Raw genomic sequence first — 16,350 nt, 5'->3', positions numbered from 1 at the left:
TCCTCCTATTGTACTGGCACAACAACTTCTGGATCAGGGAACTGATCCAAATGAAACAAAACCACCAGGAAGAAATTGGTTGGCTTCTGGACTGGGCTTCCAAGGCAGCTACACAACATAAAAGCAACATGGAGGCAGGAATGTAATTTGGGACAGACAGAGGCAAGCTAAAGACTGTCGCAGACCTCAGATGTACAGGCGGACTTATAAATGGAGCTTCCACTAATGAAGGTGAACACTTTCTTCTATATCTTTTCCTAGACTCAAATATTAAGCAACCTTCATGGCATCTGCTGCCTTTTTGGGACCCTAGGTTAGTCCAGACTGCTGTGGGTGCTTACCATGCCCTTTGACTGAGCCATACCACAGCTCAGTGGGGACAATGGGCATTACTGATCTGATGTCCTCATTCTTGCTCTGTACACAGTGTCAATGGACACAGAAGATGTGAAACAGAAAACAAACAAACAAATGAGATTTAAATTTCCTCCTTGATTCACAGAAGTTTTGTACATCACTTTTTGCAATTTGCTGTGTAGAAACACATTGTATTTCACTTCTCAATGTATGGAAAGGAGGAACAGATTTATAACAGAAAAACTTCCCTGTCCATTCAGAGTCTGGCAGGAGTCTGGTAGGTGTATGCAATAATCCAGAGCACATTTTTAGTGCCAGCTATGTTTCACTTGGTGACTCTTTCAAACCACCAATGCTATGTTGGTGTCAGTATTTGTCCCAAACAATCCAGGAACTCAGCTCATTGGAAGCTTCAGTCCATGATTATTACTTAGTGCAACATCCACACAAGATTTTAATAGGGCCACCAGGACTTATGTCACACGCCAGGCACATGGGAGCCAATCTGCTCAGTCTTTAACTAGGTGCCATCCGTATTCTCTCTCTGGGACAGTATTAGGACTTGTTAATGCAAGTGTTAATAACTTTCTGTACTAATTAGTATCTAGGGAGTTTTTCCACCTTCTCCTCCCCATTTATATTCTGCCTAAAAACCCCCACTATTAATAGCAAGGAGGAACAGTCAAATGGTTACAAGACAACAGTGGATCAGATTCTTATCATGCACTTTCATCCACTTCCAAAGGCTGACAGTTCTTCACAAAGACATTTTAGAAATAGACAGCTCAAAATAATTACCTGAAAAGTTATATTAATAGATTTAATGAAGAGCTATCAGAGAGATTTGAAAGGGTCCTAACAGTCATGATGAGCTGTATGTTGGCAGGGTTTTATGGAAAGAACAAAATGAGAGGCAGAAAAGGAACTGCTATTGTCTAGACTGCCCACACTGTTTACAGTGTGCCGAACTCTGTGGACTTTGCAGGTGATATGACACCTTGGGGGAAGGTTTGTAGTTTTTCACACTGAAAGTCCTGCCCATGTGTGCAGTAGAATTACTTATGGATCTTCCTCCAACTACAGAGATAGTACTAGTGGGATTTCTGAGGCCCTATGCAGTGGGATGAGACATCCCACTGAATGGAATATAAAAGCTTGTCTAAATTGAAAAACTGGAAGTATTTATGAAGGGAGGGCAAAGACAGCACATTATTTACTGCAGAAATTAGTAAGTGCTTGTGGGACATAAATGACCATGGGTGCTATAAAAGAATAAAAGTGTCACCATATGTTTAGAATATCTAGCTGCCACTTTCCCAGAAAACTACCTTTTTTACCCGTATCATTCAATCCCAGCTGAGCCTGACCCAAAGAATATTGCAATGGCCTCCTCAAATCCTAAATCCACCCTCTGAAGCTGGTGTAGCTCAGAGCTCCCTCAAGTTCAGATCTTAGCCAAGTCCAGCTCACACTCATATCATATGTAGAGCAGGAAATTCCACCTGCACTGAGATTTACAAAAATGTTAACATTTTGCATAACTCATTTCTAAAAATTAGGCACCACAGATTGTTATTATGCATTATGTGGAAAAAGATCCTTAGGTGGTCTTCTTTCATATGCTCTGGAGAGCTGAAAAAGTCAGAGCAGTAAACTCAGCTGACATGAACTCCTATCTGTTTCACACTATTTTTCCCCCTCCACTCACCCTTTCTTTTATTTTTTCCAAAACTCCAGTTTTTCACTTTTTCCATCAATACCTTTTCAGCAACCAGTTACAGAAATATAGTACAAGATGCTATCCCAGGATCCTACACAATATCCCACCACAGAGAGAAAACAGTCACTAAGACTAAACACCAAACAGACTTTGGGCTGTGGATATGCCCAAGCGACCTGATGAAGGCTTGGCTCTTGGTAAAAGGCAGCTGAGAGAAACTGATGGTCCATTTTTAAGTGCTCAGTGCTACTAAACAGGAGATGCTTCATTTAGCAAGGAACCCTAGGGCTTACTCCCATCCAGATGTTCATAGTACACTAGATTTCTGAGGGTCCTACAGATATCAGGAGCATGGGGAGCAAAAGAGAGGGAGAGAAGGCGAGATGTCTGCTGAGCATACAGACAGAAATAAGAAGAAATGCACTGGCTGAGTTCCAGAAATTAGTATCTGACCCCACTGAAGTAAGCAGGAGCTTTGCCACCACGGAGAGAGAATTTTACCCAATGTGAACAGTATTCTGGGAATACCCTCCCTCCAGACACACTGTGGGAGGTCTTCTGGCTCTGAATAATCACTAAAACCACAGGAACAGAAATTAAGCCCAAACCAAGACAATACCAGAATGATTAATCAACAGACAAAAAAGAATGTAACAACAATGAAGTGAAAAGTGTTGCAGAAGTGGGTGGAAAGAAGGTGGCAAGTCCTTTACCTCCTGGACCACTGAACTTTGTGAGGAACAAGGAAGGATGCAAGGACTTGTGCTGGGTGCAAGAGGCCACGTCAAGTCTGCACTGGAGTCTCAGAGTCTGAACAGATTCAATAACAGGGGAGAAAAAAGTTGTAGTGCAGATTCAGCCTTGGAGTAGGCTCCTGTCACTAATACTATATAAAGAGGCCAGAACCTAGCAACTTCAGCAAAGATTTCTAGGAGCAATCAGCATCGTCACTTACAAATTCCCAGGCAGACTAGTTCACAGAAAGGGCACACTCAGCAAGCTCTGCAGTTGTGTAACTGAGCATTCTGGATATGAGAAATACGATAAACAGACACAATGCCTATAAAGTTCCATCTACTCTGACAGCTATGACCCAGTAATTTAGCCTACAGCTGCCCTCTGATTTAGTTAGCATGTGGATTCATAGCACAACTACATATAAGGTCCTGGATGTTCCCCTTTCACTGACTTAAGAGTTCAGGTTGCCCACAATGCCAAGTTCTACCTTTCAGACTGCCTGAATCCTCCAAATTCACATGAGGCAACTAGAGACTCAAATTCCCGTAACGGCTGGAACTCAGCCCCTAACTCCCAACCAAAGGACTCTTCTTTGCTGCAGCTCTGCTACAAAAAGAGACTAAGCGGCTTTTCTACTACAAATAGACCACTACATAGTAGTACAAACTACTACAAAATGGACCACCCTGGATGTGGTGATGACAGCAGGGAAACTCGCACATCCATCACTGACAAACATTCAAGTATTGCATTGCCCTCTAGATGAGAAATCCAGATGAAGAGTCATGTCTATATGTCAATGATGAATGAATGACAGCAGCTAACTAAACGTTAAACCAGATTTCCCTGAGTGACCATATGACAACCACAGCACAGGCAGGCATACATCTGCATTTGGAAGGTCCCAAGGTGCTTCGAGCCTCCCTCAGGACTTCTTTCCTCTCAAAACAACTGGAAACGCCTGCTACCCCACCCACCCCTCTGACAGTGTGAGGTTCACAACCTTCACAGAGCTCAGGCCATCTGCCAGTTTTCTCTCTCTGCTCTCTTCTCCTGCTCTCTCTCACATAACCAGGGCAAAACCCATCTCACAGTCCTTCCCTAGGCATGGCCAGTCTCTTCAGGTGATGAAGATCTCCTGATGCTCCGTAGTTTGCTGTCTGTGTGCCTGGTCTTGGTGCAAATTCCTTGTCCATGGGCTCTGCTGTCAGCCCTCAGGATTGTCCAGTCTTCAGGTCTACTGTCCAATATTATCAAGGGTAAGGGGAAAAATGGAGGATAAGGTGGAAAACAAAGGGCACCAAGGCAAAATAAAGCATCTTTGTAGGCCTTGCAGTATCCTGCTGGCTCTGAGCAAGCTTTTCACCCAGTTACTTAACTTAGGTGGCAACTTGGAAAATGAATTACAAATGTGTTCGTTCCTTCTGCAGACTCTTGAAACAAATCTGGAGGGAAGAGAGTGCCTGGAGAGTTACTGAGCTCTTGTGCTCCCTGGCAGCCTCAACACCATTGTTACCCCTGGTGAGAAAGCAGAAGAGCTGTTTCTCAGCCTGACAAGATCCTGTGATGAAGGGCACAGACTGCCCCTCATGTTGGGCTTTGGACCAGGCTGCAGGCTTTTCCCAGCATGTGTCATGCAGCTGTGTGCCTAAGGGCCACCCCACATCCCTCCTTCCCAGCCTTAACAGTGTGGATCTTCCAGAGAACTGTGGGGCAAGGATCATTATCTGTGAGAGGAATTACTTGCTTCTGGAGTGCTAAAGGGCAGAGCAGAGACCAGCACTTAGCCCAGTCTTTATTACATTGTGGTACCATCTTTCCTTTGTTTTTTAAATCAGCCTCAAATGCATTTAAAAACAATTACTGGAAGGAACAAAATGCCATCTTGTTCTGAACAGCTCTTGCCAGCACTCAAGGAGACTTGAGAAAGCTGAATGCCCCCAGCTGACGGGCTGGCCATGGAAGATGGCTGGGATTATAACCTTGCTGCTCACCCCTTGCTGGATCCAGAACTTAGACCATAAAAGGACCAAACCTGAAACCAGAACTTAATCCACAAAACAGAATGTAAAAATCCATTTCTGGGTCACCTGTATCTAAGGTCACAAGTCCAGTGTTTCTAGAAGTTATGTTCACTGCCATGACACTGGCTGCAATATGAGAGAAAATGGGATATCAAGTCTCTCCACAGAGTAAGAAGAGTAATGTAAAATCATTTCAGCCTAGCTCCATCATGTCTCTCCTACCTTTTACACATCATATTATTACTTGTCTTCTTTTTCATTCCCAGTCCCATAGCAGTACCTAGAAATCATTGAAAATGTATATTTTTTTCCAGAGTCTACACAAACTCTACACACAAATCTGTATTTTGGCACATTCTTCTACCTACCTTCAAGTATATCTGATGATTTTCTAAAATAGTCTTGTCAATACACCAACTAGTATCAAACCCATAGGTATTTTCTACTGATCTGCTATTTTACCTACAAGTGAGAATTTTAGACTAGCACAGTCCTCACTCAAAACAGCTGACAACATTCCTTTTAAACTCTCAGAAGCAGATTTTCAACAGAGAACATAATTTTTAGGAACAGAGAGACATGCAGACATTTTGAGAATTACTTATTCAAATGGTACCTCTTACACCCCTTACACAAGTGAAAACTAAAGACACTGAAAACTTGTAAAATTCTCCTTTTGTTTTTGTACAAATCATCAGTGTTGTTTCACTGCACTCAAGCTTTCAAGTACAGGAACTCCGACCATCAGTCCAGTACAGCAGAACGCATGATAATGAAACTTACTTACCCTGTAGATTCCTGCTGGCCTTAAAATAAGGCCATTGCTCCAGAGAAAAGCCCTCAAAGGCCATGCACTAGAGATGGATTTGTGGTTGGGATTTCTAGACATTTATTTCAGTGCAAATCCTGCCAGAAATTGGAACTTACTGCTTGTTGTGAAGTTACCCTCGCCAGCCTGGGGAAAGGAGTCTACGTCTTGGATGACTTGTAGCACTCCCACAGTCTGGGCTGGGGGATCCAGGGCCACTGAGCTCTCATTCACGGTTATGTCGCTGGCTCCCGTGATCTGGTTGGTTGGTGGTCCTCCTATGGATGCTTCCAAGTCTGGAGGTGTATCATCCATGCAATCTGCATTTGGCTAATGGGAAAAAAAAGGAAAAAAATGGAGCTCCTATCTGCTAAAAACATTACATTTACTTCTTTCTTCTTCTTCAGATTTCAGTATTGAAAATGGCAACATATAATGAATAAACACACAGAGTTTGCCTTCATGTACTTAAAACTTAATACAGTCTGTTGGAAGATAGACCCAAAGTATGCCATGGAAACATTGAGTATTAAACTGTATCACCTACAATTGCTAAACATTCTTATTTATACTTCTAAGAGAGTTTGGGAATGTGCACATTAAAAAAAATAACTCACTTATTGGTATGATCTGCTCAACATAGGGATATTGCTCAATCAGATCACAAATGTAAACAGGCAGGAGCTGAAGGGGAATGATTATCCTTTCCTGAAATATACATTTTACAGAGCCAATATCTGAGCTTACAGGAATAAGAATTCAAGGGACCTGCCTGTGGATGCATCTATGCGTGTGGTACAAAACTAGAAGCTAAAGCTGTTTATAAGACAAGTTTCTAAACATCAAAAGATCATTTCCTTTGCTAATACTGTATTTGCTACAAAATACAATTATAAGGAAAGAAACAAACACACTATAACGGGAAACTGAAGAGCATTATTCGATTCACAGCCTTTCTTGCTATGTGAAGCAAGACCAGTGACAGAGAGACATAGCAAGACTGAGCTGCAATATGTGGACACCTTGTTAAGTTAGGAAATATTGATTTGTTTCCATTTATCTTTATTCTCCAGGAACCAGACAGCTAGTCTGGATCAGTTACTTAGGTTTCCTCTAACTTCAGTGGTTTGAGACATTTTTGCTGTGTGATTCATCCCCTACCCCTAGGTATGAATTGCTCCCTCTGCCTTCCCTCTGCTCAGCACTAACCAGAGACAGGGCTCAAGCTGCTAGACTGGAAACCCAACATCCAGATGGCCATTGTCAGAGGAGGTGTACTCTGGTGGATCTGATTTTTATTCTACGCTTAGTTGTCTCACATGCCAAGACACTTCAGAAAATCTCACTACCTGCCTATCTCCAACAGGAGGCACCAAGCAAAATATGATACAGCAAAGGCTTAAAGAGAGATTTAACTTTAAACACAAGAGAAATCCCCTTGAATTCAAGCACAGAAGGTTACCATATGTTTACTCCTTTTTTTTTTTTCCAGACTCAGGAACTTAGCACGTTTTCTCTTTTTTCACACATTTCCTGTCTGATTGTTGTCACCTCTTAAATATTTTTTTCACAAATGTTCCTAATGAAAAAGACAGGCAATTTGAGTAGTCTTGTATCCACAAACTGAAGTTTGGAATGAAAACTAGAATTGTTGTTGTCTGGCTCCAGTCTAATCCACAAGCAGCAAGAATGCCTCAGAATTGGGATAAAAAAGGAACATTCAACTATAGCATGAGGAAACTCATTGAATTTGTACTTTTCCAAGTGAAGTACCAATCACTTATCTGTAGGACAGGGATCCAAAATTATCCCTTAGATCTATCACTCTTTCCCTCACTCTTAGCTATTATAAAACAATCTTTTCATAATTTCATTTTAATTTAATTTACATTTGATGGCAGCATATATTAAAAACAAAAGGTCTATTTTTCTCCTATAGTAAAAACTATTTCAATTTTTCAGGGGATCAGTTGTCTATCCTTTGTTCTGATTCCAGTTATTCCTAGAATGGGGTTTTATCACAAACTTTTAAACCTTTTAAAGAGGGGGATTATAATTGAAAGCCAAACCAAACATTAAAGATGCAAAAATAGTACTGCTTGATATTATTAATCCCTTTACTCCTGAATAATTTTTTAGTTGGAAAAAATGCCCCAAACTAAGCAGCATGCTATAAAACTAATTATATGAAACATAATAATAATAACAATTATATTGATATAATAGATATAATAATATCTTACATAATTATTATTATGTAATAAAATTTTTTAAAAAATATTATTGATCAGAAAAAAACCCCAAACCATTATTTCTTTGGCTGCCAGAGTGACCCAGATACATTTGCTACATTTAATTATATTGGTTTCACTCGTGCCCTGCATGTAAGTGCTTTCAGAGCACAATTCCACTAAAGTCAAGGGAAGGCTTTGTACTGACTTCTGAGGGCTTGGCTAAGGCTCTTAGTGAATAGCTTCAAGTCATACAATCCGCTGCCAAAAATGCATGTGACTGCATATCCAGCAGATGTTTGCAGAAAAGGGAGAGAAGCAGAGGGAAAATATTTTATGTGATATGATTGTCCCAATAGCAATGTAGTTCTTTGAAAGTGAAAGACACTTCCAACTGGTAATCCATTTCAAATATTGCAGGTGTAGTCTGAGCTGGATTTGCCAGCAAAGAGACAGTGGAAAAGGTCAGGCCAACCATTTGCTGGTAGGTAGTAAGTTAATAATCCTATGGAGTGCCGCGGAGAAAAGTGGAGGTGTTGGGGTGCCCAGCTACTGTGAAAATGAGTGCAGGAGTTTTGGTGCCTCATGGCTGCCTGGGAAATCTGAGCTTAGGGTAGATAATATTTGAAGTCTCTATTACAAAGTAAATGCAGAGTTTACTTGTGAATTGAATTGAAGCATTTAGATATTCGGGGTTTAACCAATCCTTTCCTGGAAAATCCCAAGTCTTCCAGCTAAATGAAGCACAGTATATCCACAGACACGCAAGCCAGGTCTTTAATAACAATCATAGGACAAACATGCATGTGGCAGGAAAAAAACCCCATAGCCTGTCATGGTAAGATTTCCTCATTTCCATCAGAGGCTGATGCCTGCCTAAGGCTTTTTCCTTCTTTTGTGTGTGGAAATTTCAGCTAAGAGGGCTCAGCAAGACCCAAGAATGTGGCTAAGGAATGACATTTTGCTTCATCCACTCTACAGAAATGTTTGCCACCTCTCACTGAGAAGCCCTAGAACTTTACAGGTTCTTTTAGGGCAACATCTTTTCCCACAGCAGCCTATGGACAATTGGCTAAGTGATGAGTCTCTAAAAACACCAGTTCATGTGTGCTGCTGGCTTTTTTGGCTCATGGGAGCACCAGAAAGCACACCTTAGGAAATGATGTCCACCCTAGGCTGCCCTCAGCTGGTGTTGGGCAGTGAGAAGGGTGAGGACAACATGATTTCTATGCAGATGGAAAACAGGTCCTGTGAGCTGAGCAGGAGATCAAAAGGACACAGGTTGGGCAGGAGGGGTTATGCAGAGGAGAAGCAGGAGAGAGCATAAGGTAGGAAAGCGATAAGCATGAGCTGAGGTGTATTTTAGAAAGAGAAGGTAGAAAAAAGAGAGGAAGAGGAGCAACTGATACCAGTATAGGAATTTTTAACTGTCAAGCTACCAGATGCTCTTAGACCTCCACTTCCTTTGCTGTCAGCCAGAGGAGACCTGACACAAAGGCTACCATCTACTCCAATTTCCCACGGACAGCAGCTCTTACTGTAAGTCACTTTGAGGGATAAGGCTCTCCCTTCATGAACCTATCCAATGATCCATGTATGCCAGTATGCCTCCTCCAAGAGAGGGCTGTTTTCAGCTTGTCTTAGAACAACCTGAAGGAAATTTTTACAGAAATTCATACAATAAAATCCCCTAAAAAAACTTTGCTAGCGGAACATTAACATCCAAGTGCTTTATTTTTAGTGTTAAGACAGACCAACACTAAAGCTGATTCGGAAATCTTAACTTGAACCAGTTGTTCATGTAGGTTACAGCAGCATCTTTAATTACATGCCCAGTACAATTATTTCCACAGAAGCTCCATGCAGAAAGCTCTCAGTGAGGAGAGCAGGATGGATGCCCATTCTGCTGTGCAGTACAGAGAAGACAGGGAGCTACAAGAAGGGAAACAATGGCTGTGGAAAGTGAATGGTGCTTCAATTGTTCCTGGCAATTAGGTACTTCTACACCTGCCACTACAGAGCTGTTCATATGCAGTGAAATCCAGCCATGTAAACCAAAACTTCTACACATGGCCTCTGGGCATGTTTTTTGTTCCACTAGCTGTGCCCAGCCTCAAACAGCCTGTGGACATGCTTAGCCTTCAGCAGCAGCCAGTGAAGCCAGTGAGAACTGTGTTCTGGATGTAAATTCTAACAGCACTAAACTTTCTGGGATGCCTTTAATATCTCACTGCAGCTCTCCAGAAAGCATTGGTCTGGTTTGTCTGTATCTCCTGATTATGAAGCTGGATAAAGAGCAAGTTAATGAAGTGCTTGGACAAAAATCTGAATGGGCCAGTGTGAGAGCAAAAATGGTATGGTGCTGTCAGATGCACAAGGAAGCCATGGAACAATACAGGCAGGGAGAAGAGGTGTCAGAACCCTGTGTAACTGCTCGTGGCAGGCCTGTGAGCTAAGACATGGAACCTGGGGAAATATTTCCGTATTTAAGTCGAGGTGCAGAGATGCTGAATGACAGAGATAGCCTTCATTCTGGTTTTTCATCTCAAATGCTGATTTTAACAGTTGCGTTTCGATGTGTTACCCTAGCTACAATGCCCTGCTTCTTTTTCCCCTTTGCATGTTTTTCGTTTGGATTATATTAGGTTTATTAACATATCTGCCTGCAACCTGCTTCCTAGTCTCCATGAAACGGAGTTCTCTGGGACTGGCTATACCAGCTCCCCAGTATGTTCACGTGAGCTGTTTTACTTTATATAGCTCTTTCAAATGTGAACTGGTGCATCACTGACTGAAGCTCGGGGCGGGGTATTTACAGCACTTGTTAATGCATCAGCTGGAGGTGTTTCATTATTGAACTTCACAAGCCTTGCATAGTGGGGGAGAGTGACTCACTCCTTCCTGGTGAAGCCCCTGAGCTTTGCGATAGTTCCAGTTGGGAAACTGTATGGCAGACCGGACAAACACTATCTGAATGCAAAGATGTGACTTAGAAAGATCAATTACTTTGGCAGTTTCTAACCACATTTGAATGTTCCAAATAATGAAGAGCTTAACAATTTCTTGTATGTCATGTGCTCCACCACATGCTTAGTAACCGGGAGAAATGGCCCTTAACTGGAGTTAGGAATGCAGATCTTGCTCCAGATAGACTTTAGGAGAAACCTGACAGAAAAGGACTTCCTTCCCCAGAACAAGCAATCAGTTGTCCTTGACAAGTATAGCAGAGAAAATTTTATTTCCAGACTTCCTGCTTTCATATTTGAACCGAGCACATGATTAAAAAAATAAATCCAGTTCTGAAAGCTATGTGAAAGATTCTATAAAACCACCATAACACCAGTGAACAATCTTCTGCTCCACCAAGCAGGCAACAAGACATGCACATCACAACACCCAACCAACCCTCATACACACAGTCTTCCTTGCTAATACAAGTGGGGTGCAGGAGAGAGGTAGAGTCAGACATTTCCAATTGTACTTCCCTTTATAAATCAATTAATTATTCAATAACATGGCAAAAAGAGTAAGATGGGAACAGACAGGCAAAGGCTAGGGATATACCCAGGTGGCTGGTGTTTCCCTTCTGCCCCAATGGGCTGCTGTGCAAAGTGCTTACCGGAATCCCTAGAGCTTTTAGAATATTCATTTTACACATGGGGCAGGTACGATGGTCTAGCAGCCAGGGGTCAACACAGGACTTGTGGAAAAGATGCCTGCAAAGAAAACCAGGATATCTTATTTCAAATGCACCACAGCACAATTTACCACTTAGTACCAGATGATACTGAATTCAGTTAAGTGAGAGTATTTCAACTCGTGCAGTTTGTGACCTCTGCAAGGACTGCAAAACTAGGTCCTATGCACACAAGGCTAAAATGATTCCTGCAGCAACTCAAATAGATGTGCACATTTCAGTGTGTTTGGAATAGAAGATCTACATAATTAGAGACTTAGGGAAAATATACAAAATGCATTAGCAAACCCCATATTCTTTAAATGTTAAAGGCTGTCAGTAAACAAAAGCTGCTTGCTGGTAAAGGTAAAAATCATGTTAGTTTTTCTTAATGGTTCTACATACAAACCTGATTACACATAATTTAAATGTGAAGCCATTGAGGATCTAGCATTTTTCGGGATAGAGGCATAAAGAAATAAAATGAATTAGAAAAAAAATATATATACTTTTCATTTAAACAGAAAAACCAGTACAATGCTTTTTAAAATATTCTCTCTGACTTCCCTGCTCTTTAGAAGCTGCCCATCAGAGAGAGCTCCTACACAATTCCCTGAAGGAATTGTTGCTAATCCTGTTCTGAGTCTGAAGTGACCACTAAGCAACTACCTGAGCTCCACAGCTGCTGGGCAGCACTTTTCCTAGACATTAATCAGGTGGAGGAACTGAAAGTTTCTTGTTTAGCTTTGCCTGATGCAAACTGATAATGACTGTAGAGATCTTTAGTGCGTGTACCTGACTGACTGTACTCTCTCTTGAGAGCATATTCTGTTACTTGGAATACTATGAAACATTTCTTCACCCAAAGGGTGGTCAGGCATTGGAACATGCTGCCCAGGGAAGTGGTATCTGAAAGCACTTAAAAGACGTGTGGATGTGGCATTTGGGGACTTGCCTTAGTGGTGGGCTTGGCAGTGCTGGGTCTGTTGTTGGACTTGAAACACCTAAATATCTGTATGATCCCAAGGCTCTGCCTGGAGCATGGCCCATACCAGCCTCTACGAGGAAATGCAATCTCTGAGAGCGCCAGAGTCACTTAATGTACCAAAGTAACTCTAGATATTTAACAGCTACTTATTCAGCTGAATGGGTCAGCAGACGTACTGTGTCACCACACGGCAAATTATTGCATTCCTGTGCTTTGTATCACTTCATACAACTATGGGAAAGAGCAAACGTTCTTGGAAGTTTGATCTAGTCTAATTATATCAGTTGGCTGGGGTATCAAACCTCATTTGATCCTGCATGTCAACGTGATTAATCAAATGAAGCATTGTGATATTTAAAGTTTGAGCCACTACTTTACTAAGGCTACTAAAGTTCACAGCTGGCCTTTCAAAGACGACCTGACCTAATGGATAACAACAAATGAACCAGATTTTGGTCTCTGTCCTGCTTAACATTTCCTTCCTTCCTTCTATCTTAGGAGGGGCATATTCAGCACATCATCAGACAAGCATTCTGAATTGGTGAAAGCATAAAGATACAGTTCTTAGGCATGTGTAATTTTACATTTAAAATTCTAACGAACAGATTTTCTTGAGTTTGTTAATTCATGGGGGATACTGAAAGTCTATGTCTTGCCTTTCAGCTACATGAAATAACGATGAAATTCTTGTCAGCGATTGGTTTTCTTTAATTATATAATCAAATTCATAAACAAATATGCTTATTGGCAAACACGTTTGTGCCAAAATAATCTGTCCATTTACAAAACCGGAGATATTTATTAATCTCTCAGAAAACAAAACAGATTTCCAAAATCTGTTTTGAATAAAAAATACATAGTTTCCACCAAGACATTTTACCATAGACCAGAAAATCCCCTTTTGTTTTCAATCTCCAGCTTTGAAAGCCTCAGTCAAACTGGGATTCATATTAGAGAATTTCATGATGTTTCCTCATCATCAAAAGCTTGGAACACTTTCATGCCTTAAAGACCTTAAAATCTGAAATTCAGTGTTCCTAAAGTTGGGTTCAAAACCAATATTCTAAAATAAATCCTAACAATGCCAAGTAATTTAAATACATGACAGATCCTGTCACTTTGCACTTCTCAATACTAATTTAGCACAGTGTATTATGACTCCATTAATTTCAGATTTAATATACACTACAGAAGGAACTTGATTATTTGACATAAATACACAGAATAATGGAATGGTACTGAAAATCAGATAAAGATTTGCCTTTTAAAATTTTTGTACTGCATTATACAATGAGCTCTTATAATATCTGTTTTGAACATGTAAACATTTGTGCAGGAAGCAAGGTAGCAGGCTTTGCAGATCTGGATTTGAAAGTTTATTAGGTATAGCACTGTGTACATGCTTATGGCATTCAACAAATTGCCAATTGTTTCATGTTCCAAATTCACGCAAAAGAAGGGTCAGCACAAAGTAAGATGAGAGAGCAACTGCAGTATTTCACTGTCACATGGTAAGACAAAGATGTAAAAAGATCAACTGCAACAAACTCCCTTTGCAGTTCTGAATGATGCAAATTTTAAATTGAAGGAGAGGATAGAGCCATCATGGATGATTTCAGAAGTAATGACCCATACAGGGAGACAGTAAGAGGTGTTTCAAGCTCAGGCTCAGGACATGGCTTTCACAATCAAAGTCAAAGCTAGAAAAAAAAAATACAGGTTTTTTTCCCTGTTGTGTGCAACCACATTCATTGCAAAACCATGTTGATTTGGATGGGTTGGAAAGTTTCTCAAAAGAACTGCAACTGATTAGTTGACAGAGAGGAAGGCGAGATGTCACAACCTCATAAAAAAAGGTTTTCATAAGGGGAAGGAAACAACTGTTCTCCACCTCTCCCAGGGATAAGAGGCACAATGGTGTTGTTTAAACTGCAGCAAGCGAGATCCAGGTTACACAATAAGAAAGGCTTCGCCACAGTCAAGGTAACGAAGCACTGCAATAAATTATCAGGGGAATTTGCAGTCTTCATCCTGGGAGACTGCAGATTGTGTTGGAAAAAGCTGCCAAAAACGACACATGCGTGCCAGTGCCCCTGTGCTGTTCCAGAGGTGGTGGCCTCCTGAGATCCCTCCCGCACTCTCCTGTGACTGCACGTGGCTGTGCAAAACTCACAAAACACAAAGCAAAAGAACCTCAGAGTCCCAGAGCATTCCATTTACTATTATCTAAATAGCACTTCACATTTTTTAACTAGAGATTGCTTTTGTTTGTAACGTACTTGTTTTCTTTAAAGCTGCAATTTTAATCATACAAGGAAAAAAAATCATGTCGCACTCAGCCAAAATTATAATAATAATAAAAATATGACTGTACTACTATTGTATTGTAAAGCTATTGTAAAGCTAAAAAACTATTGTAAAGCTTTCAGCTTGCCAACAATTTTGAGAGGCTTTTTTTCAAGATTAAGGGAAACTGTTCTTCTCCCACCTTCCATTCCTAGTCTCACTTATGCAAAAAGAGAGGCACATCCCTGATAACCCTAAGTAAGAGCATCAGTTGCCTGGATTAGACATAGGGCTGAAGTAAAGGATTAAGAATTTTTGTGAGAGACTGTAGCACTGTAGTATCCAACAAGAAGGTTTGAGATTTTAGGGGGTGCCTGTACAGTATCATTTACTTCTGAGGAGGACACAAGAAGATGACATTGAGGGTGAGAGGAGGAATCAAAGGGAAGAATGTGTGTGATGAAATAATTTTCATAGGAAGCTAATAAAAAGAAAAAGCAGGAGTGAAAACTCTCTGAACTCACAGTTGTTCATAGAGTGAAGGTTCAGGGGAAAAGAATGAGGTGGAACAAAGTAAGAGAATGTGTTTATTGGAGAAAGAAATGAAATGGCAAAAAAAAGAACTTATGAGGCACTCAGCAGAGATAAGGTTCAAAGAAATGTCTTGCCTCTCTGTAGTTTAGTAAAGTTAGTAAAAGTTTAGTTAAGGGCACACACCGGGAGCAGCAGCACCAGTACCTTCTCCAAAGCTAGAGCAGAAAAGACAATGGTGTTTTGAAGCTGGAGATGGAAGACAAGCAGAATGAAGTAGGGCTGTGACAAGAGATGTCACTCTGGGAATGACGAACTTGGTTTCATTTGATCTTGTGTCAATGCCCTCAAACTTCAGAGATGTTTGCTACCATTAAATATAAAACCGGCTGCAAGTCAATGCTTTTTACTTTTACCAAGTGTCATTTCCTTATTTATTTAATACACTCTGTAGACTGAAATTTATAAATACTTTATATAATTTATTAATACATCAGTCAGTTGTGGGAACTGCCTGATGAAGACAGAGAGGAAGAAGCACAAGTTCATTTGGAATTCTCCTCCGAGCTTTCCAGAGTGGGGTACATAAAAACAGCTATCCCAGAGCCAGCAGAAAAGAGAGGACATTTGGGAAAACAGCCAAATCCTAGTAAACATGTATCTATTTGACTCCTGAGCTCATCTACTGCTATACTGGCGGCTTAATGAGGTTCCCATGTTAGAAACTGCACAGGGCTTAACTGAGGATGCCAGAGTGGGAAAACTACAGTCTGTAGGTCTTTATCAAGATATAACACACTCCTACTCACTTCACAGAAACAGAAATTAATCCACTTTCTTTTTTGTTTTAGATGAGGAGATGAGACTGAAAACAGCAGAAAGAATCATGAGTACCATTTCATGTTTCAGAAATTCAAACCCATGTGAGTATGTAAAACACTCCCCTCGCAGTTTGTGTAGCAGGACAGCCAGGGTTGGTGAAATAGCTACT

The 16,350-nt window shown here is 40.9% G+C and overlaps 1 protein-coding gene across 1 annotated transcript in view; it reads right to left on the bottom strand.

Moving 5' to 3' along the window:
- Positions 1-16,350, bottom strand: part of RNF150 (ring finger protein 150) — a 115,575-nt gene that overhangs the window by 18,646 nt on the left and 80,579 nt on the right. The window contains exons 5-6 of the mRNA XM_042051929.1: positions 11,498-11,594; positions 5,767-5,977 (exon numbers count right to left, since the gene is read on the bottom strand). Of these exons, the coding sequence (XP_041907863.1) occupies positions 5,767-5,977; positions 11,498-11,594 (308 nt within the window). The remainder of the gene's footprint in view (positions 1-5,766; positions 5,978-11,497; positions 11,595-16,350) is intronic.

The sequence above is a fragment of the Corvus kubaryi genome, unplaced genomic scaffold (assembly GCF_017639235.1).
Source record: "Corvus kubaryi isolate FWS band 111438036 unplaced genomic scaffold, C.kubaryi_AGA036_p1.0 77, whole genome shotgun sequence".
Taxonomy (NCBI): Eukaryota; Metazoa; Chordata; class Aves; order Passeriformes; family Corvidae; genus Corvus; species Corvus kubaryi.
The sequence above is the reverse complement of the archived record's forward strand: the minus strand, read 5'-3'. Positions and strand labels throughout refer to the sequence as shown.